A 16,142-nucleotide genomic window follows, 5' to 3' on the forward strand; every position below is an offset into this window, starting at 1 on the left:
AGGCTCATTTGATGTCTTACCAAACATATCTTGAAGCCAATACTTGGAAGAGCCACTGGATCATATCTGACATTGCTGCACGTCTATCCCCAACATGTATGCTTGGTCATTGATCTTGCTGTTCTTTTCTGGCTCTCTTGCCTGCAAATGCCTTGCAACTGCAAAAGCAGACAGCCAAGCCTGCTGCATGGATTTCAAAACAGATTTCAGGATGCTTTGCTCCCCCACAGAGAGGATAGACTCAACTGCTTCTGGTTTGGCTCTCTGGCTTCTTCCTCAAAAGGAGGCACCTGCTCTGCTCAGCTGTATGCTGGCTGACACATTGGTCTGCAATCCTGAGCAGAATCATCTTCTCTCCATGCAGAGTCTGTCCTTAGGTTGGCCTGCAAACTGTACAATGGCATGCAGGAGGCTTGAAAATTACAGTGCCCTGTATGTGACTCAACATGAAGATGCTTTTGAAGAAAGGAAGGACCCAGATTAGCACCAGATGGAATGACAGGAAAAGAAAAACAAGCAGTAACTAGAAAGGTTGCCAAGGAAGCCATGTTCTCCTAGAGGTAAAAAACACCTTAAAATGAACACTTTCCCATGCCTTCCCCTTAGGCTCAACCTAGCCAAGCTTGCCCTGTGGCACTGCCCATCTATTGCAGATGGTTTGTTTTGAGACATAAGTAGAAATAGGAGGGTCATGTGAAGAGTCAGCTCTGAAGGGTGGTAGAGGTCAAAACCAGGGTATATTTACATTGGCATACGCAGCCTGTGCTTGCTGAGCCAAGCAGCAGTCAGGTGACAAAGCCTGCTTCATCCTAAGTAAGAGTGGCCATACCCTATATGAGCTTCAAAGGAGAATGGTAAAGTAAAAGAAAAGCCCAGGCAAAAGTGCCAGTTTATGAAGTCATTCTAAGTAAAAAATGGGGATATAGGGGGTAGGATTGCATTAAGGAGTGGAAGGTGCAAAAGAAGTCTCATTAAAATGTGTCTCAGATGCATTGCTGGAAACCAGCACAGTAGGCACCAAGAAAAGGCCACCAAAAGGCCTTGCTGAGAAAAGTGCTATTACCTGCCTAGATGTTTGTCCTTCCAGAGCTCAGTGCTGTGGGAGATCTGGGACCTAAGCACATGTCCCAGGCCTGTCAGCCTGTGTGCAAATAGACTGGAAACCCACAGCAGAGGCACAGCTGGGAAGCCGGTCAGCTGTGTCCTTGCCATGCTGGGGTAGAGTGCTGTGAGATGCACTGGTAGGGCTGTAGTTGTGCAGGGATAAAGATGAAGGATGAAGATTTTGCAGGGGAGAAAATTCAGAAAAAAAATTTTCTCCCTATTTTTACCCATTTTTAACCATTTTTACTCCTTTTATAGGGATTATTGAACCTTCAGTTTAATAAAGAAGGAAACGAGCCAACATTAAATACCTTTCTAAAGGGTTCTGAAAGCAGGCACCACTTGCATGCAGTTGGTCTGTGCCTAAGATGCAACTTCCAGACCTCAGTGTACATCCTGTAGTTGAGTCACCATGTCTGTTGTGGAAACTGGGATGGGAGAATCAGTGCTGACCATCATGTCAAACAGCCACAGTTTTCCAAACTGAAGAAAAATCAGACCAGGAAGGGGGGAAATCAGCAGTGACAATAGAAGGATAGCTAGTTGTCACAGGTAAACTTCGGTATCCATGTCCAGTGGCTAGTTCTGGAATCACAAGCCTTGTTATATTGCATACATCCTCCTTCCACTCCTCTTTTCTCAAAGCAGCTATCATCTTCCTCCTCCTTCATACACTAGCATCATAGCATCAGAGGCAGTTGCACCAAAAGGGACTCTCAGCCCAGTTCTGCATTCCCCTCTCCCACCCAAACCCAAGGCAGCCTGGACAGTTGTTGGCCATCACAAGTCTAAATTTTTAGTAACTCTACTTGGGTTTCTTTCCTTGTGTACCATGGCTTCCCCCCCCCCACACACACACACACTTAAGCAAGGAAGTTCAGGAGGCTCCAATCATGTCCCAAGTAGCTTCTTTGCCTCCTGGCAGCACCTTATAGACATTACCTTACTGGGAATGTACTGGGTCAATGCTGGTGAGATTTGGTGTTGCCGATCTTGGGTAGGTGATGGGGATCCATTGGGAGAAGCTGGAAGGAAGTAGCTACTGTCTTCTTTTCTTTTTTGAGGGAGAGGGGGATTTTTTGGTATTATGATTATTATCCATCTTCCAATGGACAAGTTCTGGGCTGCATTAATAACTGGGGTTAATTGGATGTCCAGACAGCTATGGAGCTTCACACCAACCTTAATAGCAAACAATATGTCTATATCCAGAGCCTGGATTCAGGCTGGGTTTCTCCCATGCTGGCAAAGTGCTTTCAGCAGGCTCCAGATATCCATTTCTGGAAGACAGGGAAATAGCACTCAGAGTTCAGATCAAATCTGCATTTGCATTTCATGTCCTCAGCTTGGAAAAAACTCAACCCAAATGCTTCCCAGGTCTCCTTTCCCCATCTGGTGCCCCAGGAGAGGGGATGGTGGAAGGCATTTGGAGGTCATCAAAAGCAAGATCCTTTTTGGATGTATTTAACAGAAGTATCTTTCAGGAGGAGAGAAGACCTCACAACCTTTGCATTAATCTCAGAGCAGGAGACTGATTTCCAGCTGTTCTTTTGCTTATAGTGAAGCATAACTGAATCAACCAAATGCAAAGTACAGTTAAATGTAGGCTTTGACCTGAATAACCTTTTAATTGGGAAGATAAATTTGTTGTAGCTTGACCTTAATTCATGTTAGGAACCTGTTAATCATTTGACATGCAGAGTGTATTAATGCTGTACTTAACTTGACCATTGGTTTTATTATCTAGGTTTGGGAGTTTTTTCTCTATTGAAACATCAATCTGCATCTTATATGGGGCAGGGAGGCATTTCTTTCTTTTTTCCTGATCAGAACATGTAGCACACTGTTGTACTTCTGTTCCCATCCACATAGAGTATTGCCTTAAACAGATCAATTGTGTTGTGGTTTGTTTTGTGTTTTCTTTTTTCTATCATCAGTTTTATGCATTAATTTATTTTAAACAGTGAGGATTTTCAAAAACATGAAACATTTTACCACTTCCATTGCAGTATTTATCATTGTTACTGGCTGTGTGTAGTATAACAGAATTAATATTAAAAAGCATACGTATGAAAACCAGACTGCCAGACTGTCATTGGAGTGAACTGTGTTGAGAGGGTATAAGCCACACCATCTGCTCTGAGCCCTCAGCAATTGCAGAAACTGAAATTAGGGGGTACTAGCCTTCATGCCATGGCCAATACCAGTTGTTTGGGCCTAGTAGAAGCAGCTGGTGTGGAGGTGTGCTGTATGGCACAGATAAACCTCCCAGGGGCAGCCAGCCCCCAGCCAATATTTGGGAAGTCTTCTCAAGGCAGAAGGACCCAACCCCTGCATCTGGGCTATGCCTCTCCTCCTGACAGTGACAGAAACAGAAGGAGGTGCTGCATCTATACAACATCAATGGATGTGTCATGGGTTTGAGTAGCTGGAGGGGGGCCATAGAGGTAGTTTAGAAGCTGCTAGAAGTTTAACTGTCCTATGAAAAAAAGCCAATGATAGCCAGCTCTAGGTCAATTTCCTGTTGCTGGTCAAGGCTGAGACAATGAAAATGCGCTTTTGTGATAACATATTTAAGAACAGAGGAAGAGAAGGTTTGTTGTGCAGAAGAAATTCCATCCCAGAGAACAGTGGAAGAGAACATGGGATAACAAGCAGACTCCAAGGTCAGAGGAGCAGGAGGGGGGAAGAGAAACCGGAGGGGCCTCCCTCTCCCCCTCCAGCAGGGGGAAGACTGAGAGCCAAGGCCCCTGCCAATAGTGGAAGATCTATGGAGTGCAGAGACCCTCTGCAGTTCATGGAAGAGCACCATGCTGAAACTGGTGGAAGGATAGAACAAAGTCCTGCAGGAAACCTGTGGCCCATGGAGAGGAAAACCCATGCTGAAACAAGTTTTCCCAGGCAGGACTTGTCTGGAATGACCCATGGGGCAGCAGATTGAAGAGAACTGTTGCCCGAGGGGTGGATGGACCCATGGGGAGAGGTCCATCAAAGACTGTCTCCTGTGGGGAGGGACCCCACAGAAGCAGGGGAAGGACTCAGATTCATGACCCCCTGTAGTCTGTGGTGAAGACTATGGTGATGCAGGTTGTCCCCCTGCAGCCTATAGGAGACCATCAGGGTGCAAAGACACCCTCCCCCTCCCCCCGCACCCAATGGAGGAGTAATCCACAAGACAGCAGATTGGCAAGAACTGCTGTCTGAGGGGTGGACTCAAACTGATTACAAAACCCCTTCCCATTCCCCTGCACTGCTGGGGGGAAGAAGGAGAACTTGGAAGAAAGCAGGGCGGGGGGGGGGGGGGGAAGTGTTTGTTTAAGACTATTTCTCACTCTCTTAGTTTTTTCTTGTCAGTAATAAATTTAAGTTTTATTCCCTATGTTGAATCTGCTTTGCCTTTATCTATCCTTATTAATTCCTTACTGGTTTTTTTTCCCCTCTCCTCTGCTACTTTGCAAAGGGAGGGTGAGAAAGCGGCTTGGTGGATATCCTGGCATCTAGCCAGGATCAAACCACCACAGGGTGAAATAACCTTTTCTCCAGCCTTGCAACCATTTCTGCTCCTTAAAGCTGTTGACACAAGAGCCGAGCACTGATTTTAGAGTCCAACATCAGCAGTTGGAAAATCAAGGGACTGCTGGGGACGGGATAGCTATAGGGGGCCACTGGTTCATAGAATCATCAAGTTTGGAAGAGATCTTCAAGATCATCCAGTCCAACCATCAACCTAGCACTACCACTGTAACCTAAACCCTAAACCATATCACCCAGTGCCAGATCTAGACGTCTCTTAAACACCTCATGGGATGGTGACTCCACCACCTCTCTTAGCAACCTATTCCAATGCCTGATCACCCTAACAGTGAAAAAAAATGTCTAATAGCTAATCTGAATCTCCCCTGTCTCAGCTTAAGGCCATTTCCTCTTGTCCTCTCACTGTAGGCATGGCAGAAGAGACTGGCCCCCACCTCACTACAACCTCCTTTCAGGTAGTTGTAGAGAGTGATGAGGTCCCCCCTGAGCATCCGCTTCTCTAGACTAAACAAACCTAGCTCCCTCAGCCATTCCTCATAAGACATGTTTTCTAGACCCTTCACAAGCCATGTTGCCCTTCTCTTGACGCACTCCAGCACCTCAATGTCCCTTTTGAAGTGAGGGGCCCAAAGCTGAAGGCAGTACTGGAGGTGTGGCTTCACCAATTCAGGAGGTACTCACCAGAGTACAGGAGGACAGTCACTTCGCTAGTCCTGCTGGCTACACTATTCTTGATACAGGCCAAGATACCATTTGCCTTCTTGGCCACCTGGGCACACTGCTGGCTCATATCTAACTGGCTGTTGACCAGCATCTCCAAGTCCCTTTCTGGTGAGCAGCTTTCCAGCCACTCTTCCCCCAGCCTGTAGCACTGCATGGGGTTGCTGAAACCCAAGTGCAGGACCCAGCACTTCGCCTTATTGAACCTCATGCAGTTGTCTCATGCTGGAAGCTGACCCAGTGCAGGGTGAGTCTCCTCCAACCAAGAGGTTCAAACCCTATGTCTCTGCAGAGTGATGGTTCCCAGATCTGTGCCCCAGATTGCTCCGAGGCCATGGGGGTAGGGAGGGGGAGGCATCACTGACAACCCTGTGTCCACCCTTCCAACTCAGCCTCCCACTGGCTCCCAGGAGAGGACAAGACTGATGAAGAGCCTGAACCTGGTTCAACAGAGACCAGCAAGGTGTGAAAATCAAAAGCAACTTGTTTTCTTCATTTCAGTGTCACATTAATCATGCTTGTCTGGATGCATTTGGGTGCTCCAGGCTGCCCAGCCCCATCATTCTTTGCAACAAAAAGAGCAGGGCTAGGCAGCCCTTCAGGGGGATGGGTCGGCATCCACCCTGCCAAGATAGACTTGGATCTTCACCAGTCATCCCCAAAATTGTGACAGCAGAGGGGTTGGACTTCTGAGACCCCTCACAAGGCTGGAGCTGGGAGCAGAGCAGGGCTCTGAGTTGGTACTGTGTGACAAGACAAGCCAGAACAGGGTTTCTGCTCGGCTTCTGTCATGGTTTTGTTGGTTCTTGGAAACCAGGCAGGAATTTTTCCCTTCCCCCTGCCCACTGCATGCAGGGATGTTAAGTGAGCACTTAAGGGACACAAAAGAAGTGACTTTCTGGCTAATTGCTCAGAATCTCGTCTCCTAGGAAATGGGGGGATGAGGGGCTCCTCTTTACTTTTTTTCCCTCGTCTCCTGGGAAATGAGAGGAGGAGTTTTGGGCTTGCTGTGGAGGCTGGAACAAGGTCAGAGTGGAGGCTCAGTGTGGTTCTGTTGGCCTCCTTGCTAGCTGCGGATCCTGCTTGGATTTCTCATCAGAGAGGAGCCGTTTTCTGTAAGTTTTTCCCCTTCCCTGTTCCCGTTTGTTTCTTTCCTGGTGGTGGCCCTTGTGCACATCAGGGGGAGAGAGAGGACTGTGTCACACGATTCGACCAGACGAACAGAGTGAGTTTGTTTTTTTTTTTTAATCTGGAGGACTTTTTTTTTTGTTGTTTCTCTCCCCCCCCTTTCTCAGTGTGTGGGGGAGGGGAGGGAAACCCATTTTCTTTTTGTTTCTCCAACACACCCCGGAGGGTGTTACCCCCACATGGCAACGACCAGTGATTCCACAGCGCCCTCTGCTGGCCAGCATAAAGAACTGCAGACTCTGCATCTCCAGTGATCCAACAGCACCACCTGGTGACTGACACAGGACACTTCAAGCTCTTCATCTGCAGTGATCCAATGGCGCCCCCTGTTGACTGTGGTTAGAATTGCACAAAAGGGCACAAACCGAACTGTTTACTTTTTTTCCTTTGCTTGTTTATTGGTATGTTTTGAAGGGGATTATTTGTGGGTATAGGATTATTGTTTGGTTGTTTTACTTGTTTTCTTTCGTTGTTTCTGCCAATACACACATACCTTTTAATAAAGATCTGTTATTTTTCCTTTTCTATAATTTGTTTTCCTTCAGTCAGACCCTCTTAATTTCAGATTTATAATTGCTTAGAGGGAGGAGTTTGGGTCTTTTCTCATAACTCATCCTCAGCAAAACACCTATGTCTCATTTAAACTGGGACAGCTCCCCATCTCAGAGAAAAGCAAACCTGGTTCATGCAAATCCCTCCCTGGCATAACCCAGCTACCTCTGTACTGAGATAGATGAGGATTGCTCACTCCAGTTGCAGAGCCCATCACAGCACTCAGGACAGGAGACCAAACAAACCACACAGGGTCACCTAAATCCAGCTTTTTAATGAAAAAGGGCAGATAAAACAGGCAGTAATTCCCCTGGCTACCCCAGCAGACCAGGCCAGCAGTGCTTGGTGCTGTGCCCTGGGCACTGGCTGCACAGGTGCAGGGCTGTGCTGTGTGCACACAGCTGGGTTGCGGCAGGATTTCCAAGGAGATATAGGACACAGGGGTTGGAAAAACAATTGATTGTTCTGGACCTCCCAAAATAAAATTATCTTGAAACTGTTTCCTACCATTGCTAAGCTAATTGCCTGCAGGAGGGGAGAAAGCCCAGAGCCAGGACAAAGTCAGAAGGATGCAGTTGTGCCCATGGAGTGATCAGGCAGAAATTGTTGCACCCTAACCCAGGGCCTGCTATTCTTTGGAATGCAGCCACAGGACTGACAGCCACCAAATCTCCCTGGTTTCACACTATGACATCACCAATGGCATAAGCAGCACCCCAGCCTGGAAGAGCAGTGGTACCAGGGCCCCATTCCCTTTCCTTAGTGGGCTGGGAGCCTCTAGCTCCATGCAGTGCTGCTGATCCAGTGGGGCACCCCAGGACCCTCCAGGACTCTGAGCGCCCCCATCCCAGTGTGTTGCTGCACATGTTCCTCTTTGCCCCAAAACACAAGACCTCTGTCAGCAGTTATGCTGACTCCTACTGCCTGCTATGCTCTGTCAAAAAGACCATCAAAGAGCAGGCTCCACTGCAGCTCTGGAAAGAAAACAAGTTTGTGACGCAGGTAAATGCTATGGGAGGAGGAAACCTTGGAGTTTCTACCCCAACCTGGTTGTGGATGCTCGGTGTTGGACAGGTGGCATGGGGAAGAGGGGGAAGGAGGGGTCATTCTCCCTGATTAGTAAAGCATTTGAAACCCCACAGCCTGTGCTCACTGGCTTCTTGTCCCCTGGAGCTGCACCCTGCAGGGGCTTAGGGCTTGTGGGGCAGGCAGTCGCTAGTACAAATTCTCATGTCACTCCTTGTCCATCAGTAGGTTTCAGAGTGCTCAGGGGGCAGAATCTTGCTAAGGGGAAACTGAACCAGTGGCAGAGCTCAGCTCGGGGCTGATGCATGACATGGTCATGATGGGGGAGCAGATTGTGTGGCTCTGAGAGCTCCAACACACAGGCATCACTCAGCTCTGACTTGGTGAGGGAATGGGGGTGCTCTGTGCCAGGGGGATTCTGCAGGGGTTGGAGGGGAGATCTGAGCACTGAAACACCTCTCCCAGTCCTGGTCCTGAAGGAATTCCTGAGCCATGGCCTCATTGTGGGGAGATGTCTGTGGTATATTACATGTATACCATGGACATGCAGCAGTCCACACATGGGCTAGCAAGCATGCAGGTTCTGATGCAAAGCACACTGTAAACCAGATCATCTCTTGCAGTCTCATTAGCCTGTGCATTATAATGAGGGAGCCAGCAGAGAGCATGGAGAGGGATGTCACTGCTGTGCAGAGAAAGAAATGGCTCATGCAACCAGGGAATCTGTCTGCCCTGAATGACCCCTAGCCCTCTTGGGTTTTGTCAGCTGTAGGAGATTGGCTTCATCCTGTAACTCCCTTCTCAACCTCTACTGGCCCCATACCTGGTGGCCTCAGTGCACCCAGCCCATCTCCCCCTCTGCAAAGAGCCCAGGTGACTATGGACACCTTGGGTGCAGGAGGAAAGGAGCCATCCTCCATCTCCCAGTTTTGGGTGAGTGTGAAGCTTTGAAGTGGGGGGAATCACGGTGCCAGTACAATCCCCATGATCACCCACTTCAGAGAAGAGGGGCTTGGCACTTGTGGCAGATCTCTGGAGTTAAACCCTGCTCAGTAACCTGTTTCATCATGTGCCCCAACTCCCATGAAGACAGACACTGCTGCATGGCCCCAGGCATCTCTCCCCACTCTAGGGGAGTCTCTATTAACAATGACCCTGGTGCAAAATTTGGTGAACCAAAGTCAGCCTGAACAGCTGATTAGGGTGGAGATGCAGGAGTACTACAGGAATGTCATCAACCCTGTTGTCTGGCCAGGTCTGAAGGTATCGCTGAGGTCCTAACCATTCCCCTCCCAACATCACATAGGCCGGGTAACCATGGGCTATGAAATTTGGGGGCTGACGGTAGTGGAAGCATCTCTGTTCATACCCCCTTTTGCATTGTGTTTCCTCCCCCCCCCCAGTGCTAAAGAGACTTTACTGCAGTCACCCTATCCCCACACTGAAACTGTCCTGTTCCCAGGGATGTCTGCAAGTCCCCAGGTCTCACTCACCCAGTGGCCCCTAAATACCCTGTGGTGATAGGTGCTGCCTGGTGAACACTCCTGGTACACCATAGCCTCCAGTGACCAAGGTCACATGGGCAGGGATAAGTGACCAATGGACTGGAAGCAGTGGATGTCACCTCCATCACAGATCCTCAGCAAGGAGTCTGAGAGCACCATGTCTGACATGCCCTCTGGCCCCATGGCATTGCATTTTGGGCAGAGGGGGAACAGCTCTGGCCATCTCCCCACATCCCTGACACTACAGGACACCTGTGAGATCCTGGATCTGAATCTCACTGAATTATTAATATGGGTCAGAACCAACTCACTGTGAGTGTGTGTGTGCATGTGGGGAAGGGTTGGGCCTGGACCTACAGGAATGTGGTAAGGCCTGCACATAAGGCCTGTGCTGAGGGCACAGGGCAGAGCCAGAAGGTAAGGCCCGCAGCCCACACAGAGCACATGGAATGGTTGAAGGCCTGCAGCCAGCTGTTGGTCAAGATAGAACTGCCTGGTAGCCCCCTCACACCACAGCCCTGCAGCTTGTGACTGGCTACAGCACAACTCACTCTGGCCTCAAGGCCCTGACTGGATATCCTGCCTGGGAGGGAAAACCGAACTCTATAAATACACGAGACTCCATACAGTCTCTCTCTCCTTCCCTCCAGCAGCTTGAACCATGTGAGTCAGTAACACTTTTTTTCCTCCTCTTCTCTCTCTCTCTCTTCCCTCTTCTCTTCTTCCTCTCCAGCCCACACCATGTGAACCATCAAATCTTGTCAGTAACTGTTCTCTCCTCTCTCTCTCTCTCTTTCCTTATTCCTTATTCTCTATTTCCTTATTCCTTTTAATCTGTTTTCTTTTTTTTTCCTCTTGTGGGTAACTTAAAAACCAATGAATTGTGTTTTACTAAAGCTGGTATTTGGATTGTTTTAGTGGGTGTTTCCTGTGGAATGGATCTCTGTCTAAATGTTTTAGTGAAATGCTCTTCTCTTGGTTGTATTTTACTCCTCTAAAACCTTTTTGCCAAAATATCCTATTTTTCTCACTAAATTAAAAAGAAGTTCTCTTAGAGGAGAGTGTCTTTCTTAGAGGACTCTTTCTCTGGAAGCTAATTAGAGGTTATAATGAACCAAAAGGCTTTTTAAAAGTCTTAAATAAAAAATGCAACGGCTCTGGGCAGTTCATAGCTTAATCCGGAGAGTAACAACACCCCTGCCTGTCATTTTTGCATTGCAGAGAAATAAAACACAGTTTTTGTCAATGAGGACAAATACATCACATGGAGAATGGCTTCCTACAATAGCACAGCCTGGAATAAGCACCCCTCCGACCTCTCCCTCCTGCCCAAGGTAGGTCCTGCCCCTTCTGCCCCCTCAAACCAGAGCCACCAGCACCTCAGGCTCTGCAGCAAAAGGGTGTCAATCCTGCAAATGTTTGCCATCACTCCTTGCAGGAGATGAGAATGGAGACCTTCTTGTGCAGCATACCTGTGCCATGCCATCTAAAACCCACCTGTCTCAATTAATCTGGTAACTACCCTCACCCTGCCCTTGTGCTTCAGCTGTAGCTGTGCCTCTGCTATGCCGGTGGCTGTCCAGGTGACAGGCTGGTTGCTCCTCCTTACATTTGTCATCCCTCTGCTTACAGAGGGAGGTGGCCACTGACATGCTGCGCAAGCTGTTCTCACCACTGTCCCTGTAGCCAGTTTTCTGAGTTTAATGAGACTGAAGTGTTTTGATAAGGAGGATAGTTATGAGGAAGACCAAGCTCCTTCCTCTAAGCAATTGCAGCGGCCAAAAAGATACACACACAGGAAGGTTAGCAACCTTATAAACAACCATACATCTTTTATAGTCTTTTCCTCTGTCCACACGTACAGAAGTTATCCTTCATTGGCTGTATGCCTCAGTTCACACGTCCCGGCTCATCTTCTCATAGGTGATCAGTACCAGTCCACACACTTAGCACATCTCAAAACAACACCTGGTATTTACTTCAGTTTTGCTCCTTTTTGCTTAGTCACTCTGACAGTTTACATACTTTTACAACTTCACAACTCAATTTCCCAGCCCAAGATGCCTGCAGTTAAGCTGTTTCCCACAATTCCCCTTTTTTTTTTCTGCTACAAAGGCAGAGTTAATCCTCCTCCTCAGGGCCCTTTGCAGAAAGGATAACAAACACGGTAGTAGCAATGCAACTATTACAAGCACCAGGAGGCAGTAAATACCAAGCTTTACCACTTGTTTGATCCAGGTACTAAGACCCCATCCATTCAACCACCCATCAAAGCAAAAAAATCCTTCATCCTCTGTTATCTTTCTAGTTACCGCATGCAAGTCTGCTATGCTTTTTTATATGGATTGAGAGTGATCTGATAAATTCATGCAATGCATTCCCTCAAAGTCTTGACACCCATGTCTATGTGCTAAAAGCAGAAAATCAATATCAGCCCTATCCTGAAGTGTGGCATGGCATATACTACATCTGTTGCCAATTGGTACAAAACTTGAGAGGTTTTATTTGCTTGCTTGGTTACGCAACAAGCCATTCTATTTAATGTTCCTAATGCTTTAGCTGCTGCTACTCCGGGGGCAAGCACTGAAGAAGCTACAATTTCACCGTGATTCCACAATTGTATGCCATCTTTACAGGCAGGTGTCAATACTAAACTAAGCTTATATTGTGCATGTGTGTGAAGGTGAGTGTGATTTAGTAAAAGTTTCTGAGTTGATGTCAACAGTCCTAGACGGTCGATGGTACAAGGTCCTCCTTTTATTTTTCTGGGAATCCCTGGCCAGGCTCTGTCTCCACATATGAGGAACAGGCCACGAGGCAATTGTCTTGCAATGGCAACTCCTGGAGTGGGCTGTGTTTTATTGCGTCCCAGGTGCCAACACCATGCAGAATTATTTTTGTAAAGGGTTACGCTAGGGGAAACATCTTGTAGGATTGTTTCTTTCAGTGTCTGTGTGTCAAGATTCTTAGCATAACTAAAATAGATACAGTTGTCAGCTGACAAACTCCCCAACATGTCTATTTCCTGGGGTCTAAAGCAACCAGAAGGCTATCGTCCCAGTTATCCCAATTTTCTGTACAATTCTTCATTTTCTTGCAAAAGGCCATCAAGATTCTCTGGGTCCTGGCTATATCTGCAACCGTAAGGCTGGCTTCTCTGCCATTTAGCAGAATCCCCACTAAACAGGTATGAAAAGGCTGCTCAGGTTGTGCAAGTGAGGCACAAAAGGTAGTTTGGTTTAAGGCCTTCATCAAGGTCACCCAGACATTTCTACGGTCCCACAGGGTCAGATGCTGGAGATTCAGATCACTGTTGGTAGGGTTCAGGTCACTTTTGATGGCCACCATGGCCAATAGCAGGATGCACACACCTGTTGGGAACCCACCAAGGTCCAGCATCTGTGGAAACACAAGCATACCCACGTCCCCACGTAATAAGATCCCATGAACCCTCCCAGTCTCATGTCTGAGGGTTGCGGCACCAGTACTCTGGTCTTAAGCTGAAGTTCGTCTCCTGCTCCCTGCAGCGACAAAAAATGTGTTAAGATCACAGGATTTTCTGCATTGGGAGATACTGTGAGGGGGTTTAGCTTGTACACCGCTTTCCATATGCGATTCTGTGGTGTTTCACTGTGCATTTCCCCTTTTTGTTTTTCAAGCATCCATTTGAGCATTTGATGTGTACGCTCAATTATGGCTTGGGCCATAGGGGAATGCAGGATACCTGTAACATGCGAAATGCCCCACTGACTGAGAAAGGTAGCGATCTTTCTGGCAATGCAACCTGGACCATTATAAGTTTTGATTAGATGGGGGACACCTAAAACAGCAAAAGCTTGATGCCAATGAGCAATGATGTCTCTGCTCCTTTCACCAGTATGGACAGAGGCCCACAATGCAACTGGGTGTCAACCGACACATGGACATACTTGAGTCGGCCGAATTCGGCTACATGGGTCATGTCCATCTGCCAAATCTGTAGACTCTGCAAACCACGAGGCTTAACATCTGGAGAGGGTAGAGGTGTAACAATCTCCGCAGGATGCAATATAGTCATTTGCTTCGGAGCTGGTAAGATCAAACTGATGCTGTAAGGCTCTCGCGCCCTGATGGAAGAAAGCATGAGAAGACAATGCCTGCTTCCACTTGTCTGGTACTGGGGCAGCCCATTCAGGGACTGCCAAAGCATCAGCCCTTGCATTACCCTCAAAAATGAATCCAGGCAAACCAGTGTGGCTACGGATGTGTAAAACATAATAGGGTTCGACCCGACACTGGAGTTCATACCAGATAAGTTTTAACACGCGAAATAGTTGTTGGTTATTCATGTCCTTCAATGTGGAATAATCTAGGTGCTTTAGGACACTTGCCACATAGGCAGAGTCAGTCACTAAATTTAGGGCAGTAGACGAAAAGTGTTGAAATGCCATTGCTGCAGCGTGCAATTTTACCAATTGTGGGGACATATCCTCTCGGCCTACTAAGTCATGCCACTGACCCTGCTCCTTCCAGGTCACTACTGCTTTTCCTGTCTTTCCAGAGCCATGAGTAAACATAGTGAGCCCTTCAACCGGGACAGGGGATGCCAGGGATTTGTCCAGCAAACACAGCTCCAGATGGAGTTGCAAAAACTTGTGAGATGGCATATGAAACAAGACTTCTCCTGCAAAGTGCATCAACGCCAATTGAAGATCAGTACTGTTTACCAAACACCATTCTAAGTAATCCTGACGCATGGGCAAAATAATGTTTTGAGGATCTCTGCCACTGAGTTGTAGACAACATTGCTGTCCCTTGGCAACTAGCTCAACAAGGGTGCTCACAGTTTTGCGCTGCTGATGGGGTAAAAAAATCCACTCAATAAAATGTAAGGGGTCTCTCCATTGAGTGTCCCATTGTCCCAACAGACCAACAGGGTGATAAACATTAACCACCACATACAAATTAAGAGAGTGGTTCTATGCAAGGCGATATGCTTTTCTGATCTCTATTGCTCTTTCTACCAAGTGCAGCGAAGTTTTTGCTTGTGCAGTTAGTCTCCTGGGAGAGAGTAAATCACTGTCACCTTAGCAACTGAAATAAAGGAGTCAACTGAGCTGTGGTCAGACCAAGTAAGGGACATATCTAGTTCACAGTTCCCAAAAGGTTCTGTACATCATGTAACATTTTCACCTCATGTAAAATTTGGACTGTGGCTGAATTGTCTGATCCAAAATTTTGACTCCCAAATATTTCCATGGTGCTTGAGACTGCACCTTTTCTGGGGCAATTTGCAGCCCATATGCCTGCAGCGACCATTCCACCACTGGCATAACATGACGCAATTGCAATTGAGTTGGTGCTGCAATCCATGTAATGATAACAGTATACTTGTGGAAACTGTTGCCGGACTCCTGACAATGCTTGCGCTACATACCACTGACAGAGGGTGAGGCTATTCTTCATACCCTGGGGCAGGACAGTCCATTGATAACATTTACAAGGTTCCTGGTTATTGATTGATGGGACGGAGAAGGCAAACTTCTCAACATCCTTAGGATGCAAGGGAATGGTAAAAAAGCAATCTTTCAAATCAATAATTTGGATGTCCCAACCAATTGAAATCATGGTAGGGGAAGGCATGCCAAGTTGCAATGCCCTCATACTTTTGATCACCTGATTTATTTGCCTCAGATCATGGAGAAGCTGCCACTTTCTGGAGTTTTCCTTAATAACAAACACAGGAGTATTCCATGGGCTATGAGAAGGTTCAGTATGACCTTGCTCTAATTGCTCTTTGACCAGCTCATGCAGGGCAAGCAATTTTTCCTGTGTTAGGGGCCACTGGTCTACCCACATGGGAGTTGTAGTCAGCCACTGCAGCTTAAGGGTGGGTCGCTTCATGACCTCACACACAGTGACCCCTAGAAAAAATCCTTTCATTCACTTCCAACAGACACTACTCACATGCTCAGAACATCCCTCCCCCACAGGTTCAGTGGTACCATGTCAACAAAAGGCCTTGTCGTTGCCACCTATCCATCAGGGTTCACAATCTGCACAGAAAATTTACTCTGGAAGCTTTGAGTAGTTCCACCTACTCCAGCTATCGCAGCTCCTGCAGTCACCGTGGACCAATTTGTCGACCAGTCCCGATGTGCTATAATAGTTACATCAGTTCCGGTGTCAATCATGCCCTTGATTCGCAAGCTCTTTGAACTTCCCTGTGTAAGTGTGAGCACACAGATTAGGGTCGGTCTATCAGCACTTATGAGTTTTGCCCAGAAAATTTGCAGAGCACCTGTGGACCCAAACCCCCCTGTATTTTGCACCTGGGAGTCTACCACGGGGACCTTTGCAACAAAAGATACCAGTTGTACAATTCTGCTTGCTTCTGGTATGATGATCGGCAGGGAGGGAGTCCACACCATGGCTTGGATTTGCCCTGTATAGTTGTCTCAGTTTAATTGAGACAAGGGTCTTTTGCTGAGGATGGATTAGGAGAAAAAGACCCAAACCTTCTTTTCTAGCAAT

General features: G+C 47.4%; 1 protein-coding gene across 1 annotated transcript; it reads left to right on the forward strand.

The window, feature by feature from the left end:
* Positions 1-7,962: 7,962 nt before the first annotated feature.
* Positions 7,963-11,315, forward strand: CUNH9orf24 (chromosome unknown C9orf24 homolog). Its single transcript, XM_027907419.1, has 5 exons — positions 7,963-8,100; positions 9,262-9,387; positions 10,859-10,963; positions 11,068-11,103; positions 11,262-11,315. The coding sequence occupies exons 1-5, from the start codon at positions 7,963-7,965 to the stop codon at positions 11,313-11,315; spliced, it is 459 nt and encodes a 152-aa protein (XP_027763220.1).
* The last annotated feature ends 4,827 nt before the right edge of the window (positions 11,316-16,142 follow it).

Source organism: Empidonax traillii, unplaced genomic scaffold (assembly GCF_003031625.1).
Source record: "Empidonax traillii isolate 1590-97213 ecotype Southwest subspecies unplaced genomic scaffold, ASM303162v1 scaffold1455:size106085, whole genome shotgun sequence".
In the NCBI taxonomy this organism is placed as follows: Eukaryota; Metazoa; Chordata; class Aves; order Passeriformes; family Tyrannidae; genus Empidonax; species Empidonax traillii.

What these genes read in the sequence shown, in the direction of transcription:
- CUNH9orf24 (XM_027907419.1), top strand. Translation starts at nt 7,963, where the DNA reads ATGTTCCTCTTTGCCCCAAAACACAAGACCTCTGTCAGCAGTTATGCT. An exon ending in TTGTCTGGCCAGGTCTGAAG is followed by an intron (nt 9,388 to 10,858) that starts GTATCGCTGAGG and finishes GCAGAGAAATAA; the next exon opens with AACACAGTTTTTGTCAATGA. An exon ending in CCTTCTTGTGCAGCATACCT is followed by an intron (nt 11,104 to 11,261) that starts GTGCCATGCCAT and finishes CTCTGCTTACAG; the next exon opens with AGGGAGGTGGCCACTGACAT.